Source organism: Antechinus flavipes, chromosome 2 (assembly GCF_016432865.1).
Source record: "Antechinus flavipes isolate AdamAnt ecotype Samford, QLD, Australia chromosome 2, AdamAnt_v2, whole genome shotgun sequence".
NCBI lineage: Eukaryota > Metazoa > Chordata > Mammalia > Dasyuromorphia > Dasyuridae > Antechinus > Antechinus flavipes.
In genome coordinates, this window is record NC_067399.1 from 347,933,080 (window position 1) to 347,948,810 (window position 15,731).

Sequence of the window (15,731 nt, forward strand, 5' to 3'; positions counted from 1 at the left end):
ACTCCTTCCTTCCCCTGTATTTACAGACAATACTTAAGTTTTTTTTTTTTTTTTTAAACTAGAGTCTCTTTGAAAGGAAATGTGTATATATTCCTATTTTGTGGGTGAACAACCCCAAGATTCAGTCTCTTGAATCTGCATCCTCATCCAAGGCTATTGGCCTAAGGCTAGAGGGCTTTAGGACACGAGCAAATCCCTAATTGGGATGGAAGATAGTGAGAGAATCTTCAATCTCATCCAAATAGTTCTCGGGAGCATCTCTGCCAGGGTCGCCTTAGAAACCAGCTTGGACAGAGGGGCAGGACAGGATGAAGGTGTGGGGGAGGGGTACCAGGTTGGCTGAGTTTGGGGTTCAATTGATTTTAGTGACCCACGTCCGGACACTGAGGTCGTTTCTTTGTCCATTCCAGGTCCGCCTCCTCTTCCCTTCCCCCAATCTTAAAAGTAGGCGTGGCTATCACCCCAGAGGAGAACGCAGTTTGCGGTAGGGTAGGAGGGGAAGAGGGCTCCACCTTGGAGGGTACGGAAAGGGAGGGAGGAGCTAAGGGAAGGGAAAGGGGCGGAGGAAGGAGCCGCAGTCCACGCTCAAGCAAGGATTGGGACCACTGCCGCCCCTGCCTGCCAGCCACAGTCTCCGCTGCTGGAAAACCTCTAGAACTGGGGACTGGGGCTGGATGCCCGGGCCTGGAACCCTGCACTCTTTATTCTGCCTGGAGAGAACCGTGAGCTTCAGAAGAACAGACTATTCAGCACCTGGACAGTGGTGATGTCTGGTAGGGAGGTGGGCCGCAGCCCGAACCAGGGAGATGAGATTGGGGGGAGGGCATGCCTGAGTCTGGGAAGGATTTGGGATGAGTCGGGCCATCCCCCGGGCCAGAGAACTGTACATCCGGAGTTAAGGCACTAGTAGGTCGACCTGGGCCTGAAGAGAGGACCCTCACTAAATCTGTCCTCTTCTCTGTGCCTCTGAGTGCTTAACCATTCCCCTCCCCCCACTTTTATCCAGAGCCTTGGATAAAGGGAGAGGGAAGGTGTGGATATATGAGAGAGAGATGAGAAAGATGGAGGGAATTGGGGATCAGAGGTAGGAGAACTAGTAGTAATGGGTAATGGTGGGGGCCTGGGAATAGAGGAGAGGGCAATTAAGCCAAGAATAGGGGGGCGATGTATAGAGCAATAGATATGAGAAGGATGGAGTGGTTGGTGATGCAGATTGAGAGAATTAGGGGTGCCTGCTTTGGGAGCAAGGTTGGGGTACTGAGACCCCACAAAGGTCTGCTCCAGCACTGATTATTACTAGATCTGAAACACAGTCTTCAATCTGGCTATCATGGGGCAGGAGCTTGCGGGGTGTGCTGGGCAGAATCAATCATACCTCCTCTCTTGTAGTCTTTTGGGTTGCACTTCTCATAGGAAATGTCTGTATGGAACTGGTATAGGGAAAGGTCAGCAGTCTCTGGGAGAGGCAGAGGGAAGGATAGGAGAGGGTGAAGAAAAGGATAAAAAACTCCAATAATCTATAGATTAGAATGGGGTCAAATAATTGGATGTCACCAATTTTTTTTTGAAAATCCAAGAAACATTAGATGCCTACTAGGTGCTAGACATTGTGAAGTGCTGGTAATTTGAAGACATAAGTCTCTTCCCTCAAGGAGTTTATATTCAATTGGAATAAGAAAAATATACTTAGAATATTAAATGTAAACATGACTAGTGGATGTGAAATGTGGAGGAGGGGTTGAGCATCAGGCCTGTTCTGAATTGTGAATGCAGTTCCAGCACAGGAGGACTGAACAGGATTTGAGTTTAGAAAGCAAGGGCCTAAGATAATGGGGGTAAGCAGAAAATGGGTATTTGGAGCAGGACTTGGCTATGGGGTGACAAAGTCTGTATCCAGGAGATGGAGGCAGAAAATGGTTTGGTAGTATAGTCCAGGATTTAGGGGGCAGCTATTATACCTCCTCTCCCCAAATCCTCTGGGGGAACATGGCCTCACAAGTATAGTTCTAGGGACATTAGGAGGAAACCTAGAAGTTTTAGAGGTGGAAAGTGTCAGAGCCAATTAAAAGATAAAATTGGGGGACTAGAAGGAAAAGGGGACTCAAGATATCTTAAATTAAGGCAAAAGCAATATTTCAATTAGGCATAAAAATAAACTTAGTAGAGTTAAATAAAAAGGCAAATTTCTTTTTTGCTTGCTTTTTTTTTTTTTTTTTTTTTTGGCTGCAAAATGATTAGGGTTAAGTGACTTGCTCAGGGCCACACAGTATTAAGTGTCTGGAGCTAGACTTGAACTCAGGTCCTCTTGACCCCAGGGCCAATGCTCTATTCACTTCACCACCTAGTTTCCTCTGGGAAATCAGCTTCTAATCCTGGGAAGGACAAAAGAGGGATAAAAAACAGAGAAATAGAAGGAGATGGGCAGGGAGGGTCAAAATAGAGAAAGAGAGGATATATAGAGAAAAAGAGAGTCAGAGACAATAGAAGGACCAGAGAAAAAGAAGCAGAGGAAAGAGAATGAGAGCCAAGGAAATTCAGAGGAGATAATAAAATTCCAAAAAGGGTACAGAGAGGGGCAGGCAGAAAACATCATGAGTGGAAGATGTCTAGCTCCCAAAAGTTAGAGACAAGTGAGAGAAAAGACCTCGAAGTGGAGACTTGAAAAATAATTTTACATGTTCCTTTCCACTCTGGGGTACCTACCCTTCTGCTAGCCTCTTTCCAATAGTGATGTTTTAATGAGTTAGAAGATTTCTTTGTGACTGGGTCATAATATTTTGATGATATGACCACAGCCTGAGATCAATGTTTTTGAGTTATGAGTGAGGAGAATATATGCTACAGATAGTAGGACCTGCAGGTCTGGGGTCAGAGAAAATCAAACAGTGGAGGAAGGATATCAATTATAACTCTCTTTGGCTCCGTCTCATCAGGCCTATCAATGGAAGAGTGAGTCCAGGATAAGGAAGAAAGGGGAAAGATTGCATGCAGGTGTATAGATCAAAAGTCATGGCCACAGTTATGTGTACACAGAACTTTGGATACTTTAAGTGCTTAATAAGTGGTTGCTAAACGCATGTATGATAGAGTATAATAGATACATGGAGAGGGGAAGGAGTGAAGCTCTTTTTCTCCCTGCACCTTAAGTCATAGAATCACAGAATCACAGATTCGTAAAGCTGGAAGAAGACTGAGGATTTCAGATGAGTTATCATTTAGTTTTCTTTTGAATACTGCAAATAACACAGTGCTAAAAAACTAAGAAGGAAATTCATTTCACTTTTAGACAGTTGATTATTAAGAAATTTTCCCTTATATGGAACAAAATCTGTCTCTCTCTTTTTCACTAATTTGTCTTATTTTTGCCTTCAGGAACAGAACATAACAATTTTAATCATTCTTCTATTTGACTTCCCCTCTAGTTAACTGAAAGTAACTATTATAGACTCTTTTAAGTATTCTCTAATTAAACACGTCTAATTCCTTCAAGTGATTTTCACGTAGCATGTTTTTCAGTTTTCAGATCCTTCACCATCTGGTCATCATCCTGGGACCTAATGTCCTCAGTCCTCTTTTTTCTCTATAGTCTCTTTCTTGGGCACCTCATTATGAGATGATGATAATGGGTTGAAATATCTCTATTCAGTTCATTCCCAGATCTGTATATCCAGACCTAATATCTCTACTGAGTTCCACTTCTTCCACATATTGTATATTTCAAACTCAATGTTCTGTGGGCCTCTCAAAGTCTGAAACAGTCATCTTTCTTCCCTGCCCATCTCTTCTATGAACTTTTCTAATTTTGTTATATACATTACTACTGCCAGGGTCGAAGCCTTGGAATAATCCTCAGCTCATTACTCTCATCCCTGTTTTTTCTACTTATATACTAAATCTCATATCTATTGTCTTTTTAAAAAATCATATGACTACTACTGTAGTTTAGGTCCTCATCTCTCTTCTGGAATATTGCTCTAACTTCCTAATTGGTTTCTCTTTTTCAAGTGTCTGCTCCCTCTGATCATATATCTATCAAAGTGATTTTCCTAAAGGACATTTCTTACTATGTTGCTCCACTACTCAATAAATTCCATTATCCATTGATAAGGAACTTCTAGGGTTAAATTCAATCATTGGCATTTAAAGTTCTTCAAAACCTGGTTCCTAACCTGTCATTTCTAGCCTTATTATATACTTTTCTGTATTAACTCTGTAGTGTAGCTAAACTGGCTTCCTTCCCATTTCTTATACAAAACACTCATCTCCTATTGCCATACCTTTGTCTGGAATTCACTCTCTTCTTTTCACTTTGTTAGAATTCCTCCTTTCCTTCAAAGCTTAGCTCATGTAATTTTTTACATAAGATTTTTCTTGTTCTTTCAAGCTACTAGTGTCTTTCTCCCTACCCATAATTGTCTTGTATTTATGTGTTTATTTTGTACAGTTTGCATAAACTTATATATGTACTTGTCTCCTATGATGAATTGTTAGTTCCTTGAATAAAGTAATTATTTCTTTTTTGTCTTTCTATGTCCAGTGCCAAGTATAGTGCTGGTTTAGAGTAGTTGTTTAAAAATTAACTAATGAGTGATTTGTTGGTTGCATTGAAACATGTCAATATCCTTTCTAAGTTGTGACACCCAAATCAGATTGTGGAATTCCGATGTGATTTGGCCTCCTGACCGGAGAATTTTAGGAATATTATTTTCTTCCTTCTGGACAGTGTGTTTTTGTTAAATTTAGGTTAATACACTTTTTTTTTTCACTTTAGACTTTTCACTGCTGTGGCAAATTTGACTTTAATGTCATGAAATGAAGTTAGTAATCCATTAAAATTTCTGGGTCTTTTTCACATAAACTGTTGTCTAAACATCTCTTACCTCTCTTGTACTTGATTTTTTGAATGCAAACATAAGATTTTTACATTTATTTTTATCACTTTTACCAAATTTCAATCTTTTGAGGTTTTTTGGCATCTCATTTTTATCTTTTCCAGTTTTTTGTGTCATCTGTAAATCTGACAAACATTCTTGATCCAAGGTATTGATTGGAAATTTTACATAGTATAAGGCATATACAAATCATATAATATTCTTTTATAGTGATCTCTTGATTATTAACATCAAGTGAGTCATTGTCTAAATGGAAGAGGGATGGTGAGATCCTTTAGAAGCTCTGTTTTATAAATGACATCAATTTATGGTAACTGCCTAGTGTATTGTATAACTTCCTGAAAGAGAAATATGCTTATTTAAAACAATCCATATTGGACAAAACAAATAAATGAAAATGCCTATTGTATAGGTAGGCAGTTAGAAGATTGGTTTGAGTTAATATATCAATATTGCCAGTAGACAATGAATTGGGCCCAGAAATTAATATTTTTTTTTAAAAATAATTTGAAACTATTTCCTGACAGAAAAACCCTTCTTTTTTATATAAGTGTTCTCCTGGTTATACTAAATGATTGAGGTCTCTGAAAGGTCATATATATGGGTGATATATGATGTGTACAAATAAACTTCAACATATTTCTAATTATGATCCATGTTCAAAAAATGAAATATAAACTCCTCCAGTAGAATGCAAACTCTTTGAGGACAGGAACCATATTTCGTTTTGTCTTTGTCCTTAAAACCAATGTTTTTTTCACAGTAGGTACGAAAAATGCTTACTTAAGCAACTCAGTGATTTCTTCAGAGGGGATATTGTCTCCAGTCATGTGAGTTGTACTCCATGTTGTATAATCCTTGTCTATACCTTCCCATAAGTTTTCTTCAGGGTCTAACTACCAGGGCTTCCTCAATTTCTCTTGATTTCACAAAAATATAGGCTATTCAACAGTGATTCTTCACTCTTGTCATACACTTTTACACTTTTTCTTGAACCAAGGAGGGTTAAATCACAGGAAAAAATTAGAGATCAATATTCCTAATAAATATTGATGAAAAAATTTAAATAAAATATTAGCAGAGAGTATGATAATATGTATCTTACAAATATTACATGTTATTAAGTTAGATTTATACTAGGAATGCTATTAGATACAAGATTTTATGAACATGATTATATATAGTTATATAATTTATTATAAACATGATTGACCACATTAATACTAACAAAAATTATATGATTATATCAATAGATTCAGAAAAAGCTTTTAGCTAAATAAAATGCACATTTCTGTTAAAGGCTCTAGAAAAAAGGAATGAATGGACTTTTCCTTAATGTGGCAAATAATAGCTTTCCAAAACCAAAAGTCAACATTATATATAGTAGAGGTAAATTACATGCTTTTCCAATAACATCAAGGGTGATTGCAACAAAGTCCATTTTTATTTGACATAGTGTTAGCAATACTGTTTATGAAATAAGACAAGAAAATCCATCTATCATGCATCTCTTCATTGCCCTCTGAATGGCCCTTTCGCTTTAATTCTTCACAGACTAGCGTGCTACAGGATTCACTATCCTTTTCAATGATACTAGGGGGAAAAATGGTATTACAAAGACAGGCCTTTGCTTTAGGAAGAAACTCATTGAAGGAATTTTGCAGTTGCCCATAGTCATTTTGGTCTACTCTAATCCTCTTTTTAAATTCTGAACCCAAATTGTCCTTTTGCAGTGTCTGCCCAAATTTTTGTATACTGATGGTGAATTCCCCATGTTATCTATCATAATCCAGTCTTGTGTTAATTGTTAGCCCATACTCTTATGATTAGTTGTGGATTTCTTACAGATTTTCTAGTACTGTCTGAAAGAAGGTCATCTAGAGGATCTCACTATTTAGAGGGAATTCTTCAACTTGGTCACTATTCTGGAGGTTCTCTATGATGGTGATGAACACAGAAAATAAAAATTTTATATATTTTTGGCCTATTTTTTATTTGGCCTGATATTAATTATCAGATAATTATCAAAATTATTTGTTAAGTTATTCAAGAAAAAATGCGTAATTTTAGTGCATGGAAGACAGACAGAATTTCCTTCTGTTGAATCAAAAGCTTATTTTATAGTCAATAAGCAATAAAAATGGTAGAATCTTAAATTCCATATATCTTTCAATCATGTTACTGTGTTAACAACTTGTAAAAATATGCATTCTCAATAAATGCCCTAATTAAAGATGCTTTTGATATATGTGTACAGAATCTAATTTTTTTCTAATTTTCTAATTGATTAATCATAACATTTTAATTTATATGGGAAAGTAGGAATATACGTTAGTCATTGCTGCTGTTCTTCTATTAGTCATCTTTTTGGTATTAATAAGGCCTGAAATTTTGCCCCTGCTTTTGACACTTCTTCATCAAACTTTTACAATTCTGTGATTCACACAAAAGTATGGGGCAGCTAGGTAGTAGAGCAGATAGAGTGCTGGATTTCTGAGTTCAAATCTGGCCTCAAACATCACTTGGACAACTCATTAAAGACTGTTTGCCTCAGTTTTCTCCTCTGTAAAATGAGCTGGAAAATGGCCAATCACTTCAGTATCTTTACAAAGAAAACTCAAAAGGGGATATGATTAAATAGCAACAAAATGCTTTTTGTATAAATCTCTCTTTTGTATGCTTAGTCTAATCTACTTGGTTTTCATGGCTTTGTTCTTAGTGACATTTCTTTCTCTTTTATAAATATATCTGGAACAATTGATATCAGAATAAAAATGTTGTGACTCCTCTTTACTTCATGATGAAACAAAGTTCATCTCAAATTTCTTTTTCCTTTCCTTTTCTTTTTTTCTTTTCCTTTTCTTCCTTCTTTTTTCTCTTTTCTTTCTTTCCCTTCTTTCTTTCCTTCCTTTCTTTTCTTTCTTTCTCTCTCCCTTTCTTTCTTTCTTTCTTTCTTTCTTTCTTTCTTTCTTTCTTTCTTTCTTTCTTTCTTTCTTTCTTTCTTTTCTTTCTTTCCTTCTTTCTTTCCTTCCTTTCTTTTCTTTCTTTCTCTCTCCCTTTCTTTCTTTCTTTCTTTCTTTCTTTCTTTCTTTCTTTCTTTCTTTCTTTCTTTCTTTCTTTCTGTTTCTTTCTTTCTTTCTCTTTTCTTTCTTTCTTTCTTTCTTTCTTCTTTCTTTCTTTCTTTCTTTCTTTCTTTCTTTCTTTCTTTCTTTCTTTCTTTCTTTTTTCCTCTCCCCTCTTTTTTTTTCTCTTTTTCTTTCTACCAGAGTAATCTAGGTAACTAGTAGCACAAGGGACTTAAGAGTCAAAAAATATTTAGTTCAAATACTGCTTTTCATCATCTGTAACAAGTGTTTAATAATAGCACCTATCTCACAGGTTTGTTATGAGGATAAAATGAGATATTTGTAAAACATTTTGCAAATCTTAAAGCACATTATAAATGCTAGCTGTTATTTTCATGAGATCTTTCTAGATCATTTCCATGTTATCCTTTCTGCTTTAATTTTCTTTAGATGACTTTGCTTAGCTGGGTTTCTCACCAAGTTTTCTTTAAACTGGTTTTATTTGCCAATACATCTCTCTGTTTTATGAGGATACACTGTTTTTAATCTTCCATCATGAAGATTTTACAAAGGAGTTTATATTCTAAACTTATGTTACTCTTTCCTGCAATATGGCAAGTATGACAAACACTCAAGTATATATGTTTTCTGACTAAGTTCTTTTCAGTTTCTTTGTATCTCTTCATTGGGTCATTGAACTTCTGTATGAAATTTTTGTATTGTCTGTTTCCTTTGTTTATATACCATTTTTAATATTAGTAATTCACTTTAAAATGTCAAAATGGGTTGTTTTAGCTGAATATTGTAAAAAAAAAGAGCATTTTTATTCTTCTAGCTTTGCATTAATTTTTGATCTTTATTCTAACAAATCATTGATCTGATTGTATAGAGACTACTGATTCAAGAATGACTTTCATAACCATAATGCCATTTCCTGGATTGTTAAATATATTTAATTTCATGTTTTGTGATGTTATTTAGTGCTCATCATCTTTTGTGCCTACTGAATTTCTTTTTGAATAAAATATTAATAGTGTATAGTATGGGACTTATATATAGCCCACAAATCTTTGGCAGCTTTCTATTTATTGTCCCATAGTTATATAGTCAGTGAGAGAAGCTGTTGAAATTGGTGTTACATTTCTTCCTACTGTAAAAAAATTTTTTTTTCAATCTCTTGAAAAATAATTTATATCAAATCTGTTTATGTTATGTACTATATGAAAATACAGATTCATTACATATTTATAGCATTATTATATATTAATACCATTTATTATATGTTAATACCATATAAATTTTTTTATAATGCAAAGTAACATTTAACAGGTAGCTTTAAATGAGAACAAATACAATATTATGGTAGTGATAATACTTAAATAGGATGACAATGGGTAATAAGTAACACTAAATGCAATGCATAAATGTAAGTACTGATTATACATATCAAAAAGTACAAAGCAACATTTCATATAATTCAGCAATGTTTATATCTAGCTGAATGAGTAACTACTTTTTCTACTACATTATAACTCAGTCTGTAGTAGATTGGATGTTTCTAATTTTTTTAATGATTCATTGATTTTTCCACATTTATATCTAAGTTGCTTAATAGCATAAGCTTCCTCCTATTTCTAAACTTGATAGCTTTTCTCTTTATTTTAAAGGACCCAGTCCTAGGCAAAATTATTAGATCTTTTTATCACTATGTTTTCTTTACTCTAGGAGCACCTTTGTCAGGGATTTTTCCATGCTGTTACACCTTCCAATATGGACCATCAGAAGATATGTTTGAAAGGAGTTAAGTAGTTTGTTTTAGCAGTCCCTGGGACCTGGTATTCTCATTTTCACACTGGCCACATTCCATTCTGTATACTGTCATCACCTTCCCCCAGAGGTATAACAGTACCATTGCTTGTTTAAGAGAGTGTATTAATAGCTTACTTTCTATATTTGAGACTTGCTAGAGCAAAACTTCTTAAAGTATGGGTTGCAATCCCATATGGGATCATGTAAAATGAATGTGGGAATCATGAAAAATTTGGCAACAGTAAAAAGTATCAAATATTTCTCCAAGATTTAATTCTTTATGTAAAAACAAACAAGTGCATCCATTTCATTCATGTGTAATAAAAGTTAAATGTATAACAAATTGTTTTAAAATAAATTTTATTTATTATCAGTAAATATTTGATTTAGATACTTATTTTATATACCTATATACCTGGGATTGTATACCTGTATGAAAAAAGTTGCAAGTAGAAAAATTTTAAGAAACCATATGCCAGATCATGATTCCCTCCCCTGACCACCACTCCCATATCTCTATACATATATGTATACAAATACACTTACACATATGTATGTGGTTTCATTAGAATATAAGTTCTCTATGCCAGGCACTAGCTCTCTTGTATTCCAATCCTCAGCTCTCTGCATAGTATTTGGAACATAGCGATAGTTAATGTTTCACTCATTTTGTAGTGACTTGGAAGCAAGCTGTACTTCAACCTTCTTAAGCAGATGTTTCAATATAGCATTTTACTTTTGAACTTCTTTTAATAAATCTTTTGTGATTAAGATGACACTTTATTTCAGTTTCTAAACATCTCTTATTTACTATGTGAACATCTTAGAATTCTTGTATATGTGTGTCTATGTGCTATCTTACTTTTCAGTTTCTTTTTCAGTTGTGATCTCATGTTTAAGCTTTTCTGTTTGTCATTTTTTCCTTATTTTCTGAACATCAAAAGTGTTGAATCCTGTCAGTGCATCTGGCATTTTTGTACTATCCAATAGATTGGGAGATTTCATTCATGGATTATTGCTTGCTCTATTTAGTCCTTATCTTACTATTACCTAATCTTACAATTACCTTGATATCACTCAGTCACTTAGTTTTTCTTTTTAATAATTTTATAGTATATTCATTTTTATTCTCTGTGTCTACTGCTAAAATCAGGAGACTTCTATGAATTTTAATTTCAAAACTTTATAATACTTATTAAACCTTTCAATCTCCATGATAAAAGTAGTAATAATATAAAATTTATGGGTCAATTTTTATTTAGAGAGCTTGGGAGTCCAGTGGATAGAGCAGTAGATCTGAAGTCAGGAAGACCTGAATTCAAAACTGGCTTCGCACAACTGATTGAGTTGTGTGATCTTGGGCCACTGCTTCACTTTCCTCATCTGTAAAATGGATATAATAGTATCTATCTTCCAGGGGACTTATGAGGATCAAAGAAATAATATTTGTAAAGCATTCTACAAATCTTAGTACTATTATAAAGGTGATTGTCATTAAACATGATCTATACAGTAATAAATAATGAAAATGACAGTTATAATTATAGCAAATAAAACAATAAAATAGGCAAGTTAATATCATTGCCAACCATGTCAATCATGTATTTATGATTCTTTGAGAAAATGCCTATGAGAAAAAAGGAAAATAATATTTAGAAATTTCCACTCTAAATAAGGAAACAAATATTTTTGAGACTGGTGTTAACATATTTCTATAAAATGAAAAATTTGGATGAAATGATGTACCTACCAGCTTCAAGTTCTAATGTGATTCCTGTTGGCTTTCAGAACTCCCCAGAGTCTGAAACCCATTAAGTAACACATAATGGGGACATTATGAGAATATTTTTGGAGGTAAAGACTACCTAATGTTGAAAAGAAAATTCAGCCCTGATGTCTGCTTTTATAAGCTTGTAGAAAGGAGGAAGGAGAACTGCCAGATTTAAGAGACTAAAGCTGTGGGGCTTGAGGGCATAGAGGGGATTGAATTACTGAGGAGTCTCTGAGGTGTAGAGGGAAATTAAGGCTATGGGGAATGAATGTGAGCATGACTAGGGTATAGATAGAGGATTGAATATTAAAAAAGTATTAGTGAAAAAAACCCATATTTAGGGAGTCTGTTCTGTTGACAATTCATCTAGAAGAAAAGGGCTGTTTTCATCTAAGACCCTGGTCCCTGAGTGAGCGAAGGATTAGAACCAGAGATTGCCTTCTTCCTAAGGCAGGTTGGTATAGTTAAGACTGTGCTGTGATGTCATCACCATGTTTCTTCTGGTTTTCCTTAGGTGGGGCTTGGACCCAGAACAAGGTCCAGCTGTGTGCCGAAGGAGTAGTGCTGAATACCAGACAGGTGGAAGGCCAGAGAGAAGTTCCAGGGCATAGTTGTGCTTCCACCCAGGCCTCATCTCATTTTCATCCCCTGGTATAGGAAGATTTTCCCTTAGCACCAGAAGCCACAGAGTTGCATCCCCATTCCTGAAGAAGTCTCTTATCCTCTAAAGTGTGAAGGAATCTTCTCCATTTGGGCTGGATCAAATTTCATCTGGAGCATGCTTGGAATGTGCTGTGTTGAAGAAGTCCCTTATCTCTGGTTTATCTCAGGTTTTATTTTTTTTAATTGAATAGGGGGCTGACCCCAGGTCTTAGGACTCAAGGTAAAGCTTCATACTCTTAAGAAGTTGAGAAAGTTGACTTTAAGCTCCAGAAGGGACTTGGTGGGTTGACTTTAGGTTTCAGGGACTTAGGAGAATCAACTTCAGACTTTAGGCTCTACATCCGTGGCCCTCAAATGTGAGGTCCTTGGAAGAGAGAAGGGAGGCCAAGAGGTAGTTAAGGCTCACCATGGTGCTTCCACCACCAGACAAGCGCCATGTGTGCTTGACCACAGTGGTCATCATGAGTAGCATGGCCTTTATGGATGCCTATCTTGTGGAGCAGAGCCAGGGCCCACGGAAGATTGGCGTGTGTATCATCGTGCTGGTGGGCGATGTGTGCTTCTTGCTTGTCCTGCGCTATGTGGCTGTGTGGGTCGGGGCTGAGGTGCGTACTGCAAAGCGTGGCTATGCCATGATCCTCTGGTTCCTCTATATCTTCGTGCTACAGATCAAGCTTTACTTCATTTTCCAGAACTACAAGGCTGCCCGGCGTGGTGCTGCTGATCCAGTTGCACGCAAGGCGCTGACACTTCTATTGTCTGTGTGTGTACCGGGCCTCTTCCTACTGCTTGTGGCCCTAGACAGCATGGAGTATGTGCGTACTTTCCGCAAAAAGGAGGATCTGCGTGGCCGTCTTTTCTGGGTTGCCCTGGATCTGCTTGACCTGCTTGACATTCAGGCAAACCTTTGGGAGCCTCCACGCACAGGACTGCCTCTTTGGGCCGAGGGCCTTATGTTTTTCTACTGCTACATGCTGTTGCTTATTCTGCCCTGTGTATCACTCAGTGAGATAAGTATGCAGGGTGAGCACATTTCCCCTCAAAAGATGATGCTCTATCCTGTGCTCAGCCTGGTTACTGTCAATGTGGTCACTGTCCTGGTACGTGCTGCCAATATGGTGCTCTTCTACGACAGCCGAGTCTCAACTATCTTCATTGGAAAGAATGTGGTAGCATTGGCTACTAAGACCTGTACCTTCCTGGAGTATCGGCGCCAGGTTCGCGACTTCCCACCCCCTCATGGGGCACTTGCCCTTGAATTGCAACCACCTCAACCCCCCCCACCCCAATTGCTGCACAACTCAGTGCCTCATGCACCACCTATTCATAGTGGCCCTGGTGTCCCCCATGGGCCTTCCCCCACTCGGGACACACTGGACACGTGACAGGTACTGCCTACCATGGCCCCTGCTCATGTGGATGAAGCTTGGGCACATGAATCTGTGGAGGGACTTGTGGGTGGGCAAGGATCAAATATGGTTTGCATGGGACAGCAGGGCCAGAGCCAGAATGGGAGGAGCTCCCACCTTCCCTACACTCAGGCTCAGCCTGGGATCTCCGAGGTCTCTTCATCTCAGGAATAATCTGGGGTGTCCCTGAAAACCAAATGGATCCTCCAATCCCTGGACCACTCTCCCTGGGTCAGAGAACTTCCCAGGGCATTTTAAGGATTGTCAGGGCTACTTAATTCAGTCCATACTAATTCAGCTGTAGCCTTGGAAATGAATCCTCCCTTTGCTAGGTAGAGAGGGCAAAGGGAGGATAAGAATGCTTCCCATGTTCCCTGAATTTAGGCTTGTGATCTGTCATTTTAAAGACTCCTTCACAATTTTCTATTCAAAGATTGGGCCTTCAGAGTCAATTTTCAATAATTTTAGGCCCCAGAGTACTTCTGGGATTTGGAGATTGGCTCATAGTATATGAGATGCATGTGACAGGATTGGCTCTATGGACTGATGATTAGTGGCTCTATGGGGGTCATAAAGACATAGCTTCCTATTTCTTTGTTTTTATGATTTCCTAATTTGTCTACTCTGGGTCACTATTACTTTTCCTGAGAGATGTTTGCATCTTACTGAGATATCACCATATACACTAGACATACCCATTCCCAAAGCCCTCAGTATATATTACCCATGTGCCCTGAACCTCTCCTGAATACATCAGCAAATATAAAAGTTTCATGGTCCCCACATCCAGCTTTTCTCATGTTTAGTAATTAGGATGCTATTCTTCATTCCTGTTTCTCTCTCTGACCTGTTTGAAGAGATCTAATCCAGGAATTCAGAATAGGGCCCTTTAATAGTCTCCTTCCCTTGGGAAGCTATTGAATGACTCCTGAGCATTTAACCCCAAAGAATATAGCTTGAGACTGAAATCTGACTCCATCTCAGATAGCCCCAACTCTGGTTATTGACTGAGTTTCTTTGCTCTAGAATGAACCAGACTCCAGACTGAGCAACTCAGGCTTTTCTTTGTACTGGCTTTATTACTGAACCCAAGGGTGCCTTTTCTTTCCTCTATGTAGTGTAGTGAAGGGACACATGAGAGCAAGAGTCTGATACTGCAAACCTCTAGTATTGGGAAGATCCAGTGGAATTCCTAAGCTCTTGGCAGGAAGGATAGTTGGGAGTCTATGTTCTTGTCTTGTCCCTTTCTTTTCCCCATTTCACCTTCCCTTCAACCTGAAGATGCATGGGTCACATGATGGAATGAAATGATCAAAACAAATACCTACCTTGGATAGAGTCTAGGAGCCCCATTTTAGGACCAGGCATTCTCCTTTGTACATTCTGTGCAAGGAGAATTGGGATTTGCTTGGGTTTCCCTTCCTGTTGTTCTCTGACACTTGTGAACATTGTTGCAAAGTGTGTGTGTGTGTGTGTGTGTGTGTGTGTGTGTGTGTGTGAAAGAGAGAGAGAGAGAGAGACAGGCAGGCAGAAAGATAGACCCCTTTGGAGTTGGAAGACCATTTAATCCAACATATACTCAAATAGGACCCTTTATATAGAACATTCTAGACAAGTAGTCATCTAGACTTTTGGTTAAAGAACTCCAGTAATGAGAATCATACCTCCCAAGGCAGCCTATTCCATTTGTATATATTTTGGATTATTAGGAAATTTTTCTTTTTGTGGAACCTACCTCTTCCCTTCCCCCCACCAACTATTACTCTTATTCCTATTTCTGCCTTCTGTAACCAAGCAGAACAAATCAAATCTGTTTTCTCTAAGCCCTTCAAATCCTTGTTAAATCTAGCTTTCCTTGTTTCTTACCCCTTCCCCTACTAGTCTTCTGAAGTAAACTTTCTCAGTTTCTTTAACTGATCCTTTATGGTTTGGTGCCCTGTTCCCTCACTATTCTAGTCACTGTTCTCTGAATTCACTCTAGCTTATCAATGAACTTTTTTTAGAATGTGGCACCCAGAACCAAACATAATATTCCAGATGTGGTCTGACCAGGACAGAGTATCATTTTCTTTCTGGATAATGGATAATGCTCTGAGGTTATCCTTTTCCACACAGAGAAAAG

General features: G+C 37.5%; 1 protein-coding gene across 1 annotated transcript; it reads left to right on the forward strand.

Annotated features, from left to right (window-relative positions):
* The first annotated feature begins 570 nt into the window (after positions 1-570).
* On the forward strand, positions 571-14,394 carry TMEM121 (transmembrane protein 121). The gene is made up of 2 exons (XM_051978020.1): positions 571-773; positions 12,052-14,394. The coding sequence occupies exon 2, from the start codon at positions 12,608-12,610 to the stop codon at positions 13,583-13,585; it is 978 nt and encodes a 325-aa protein (XP_051833980.1). The 5' UTR covers positions 571-773; positions 12,052-12,607; the 3' UTR covers positions 13,586-14,394.
* The last annotated feature ends 1,337 nt before the right edge of the window (positions 14,395-15,731 follow it).

Excerpts from the sequence above, each read along its gene's own strand:
- TMEM121 (XM_051978020.1), top strand. The coding sequence starts at position 12,608 with ATGGTGCTTCCACCACCAGACAAGCGCCATGTGTGCTTGACCACAGTG.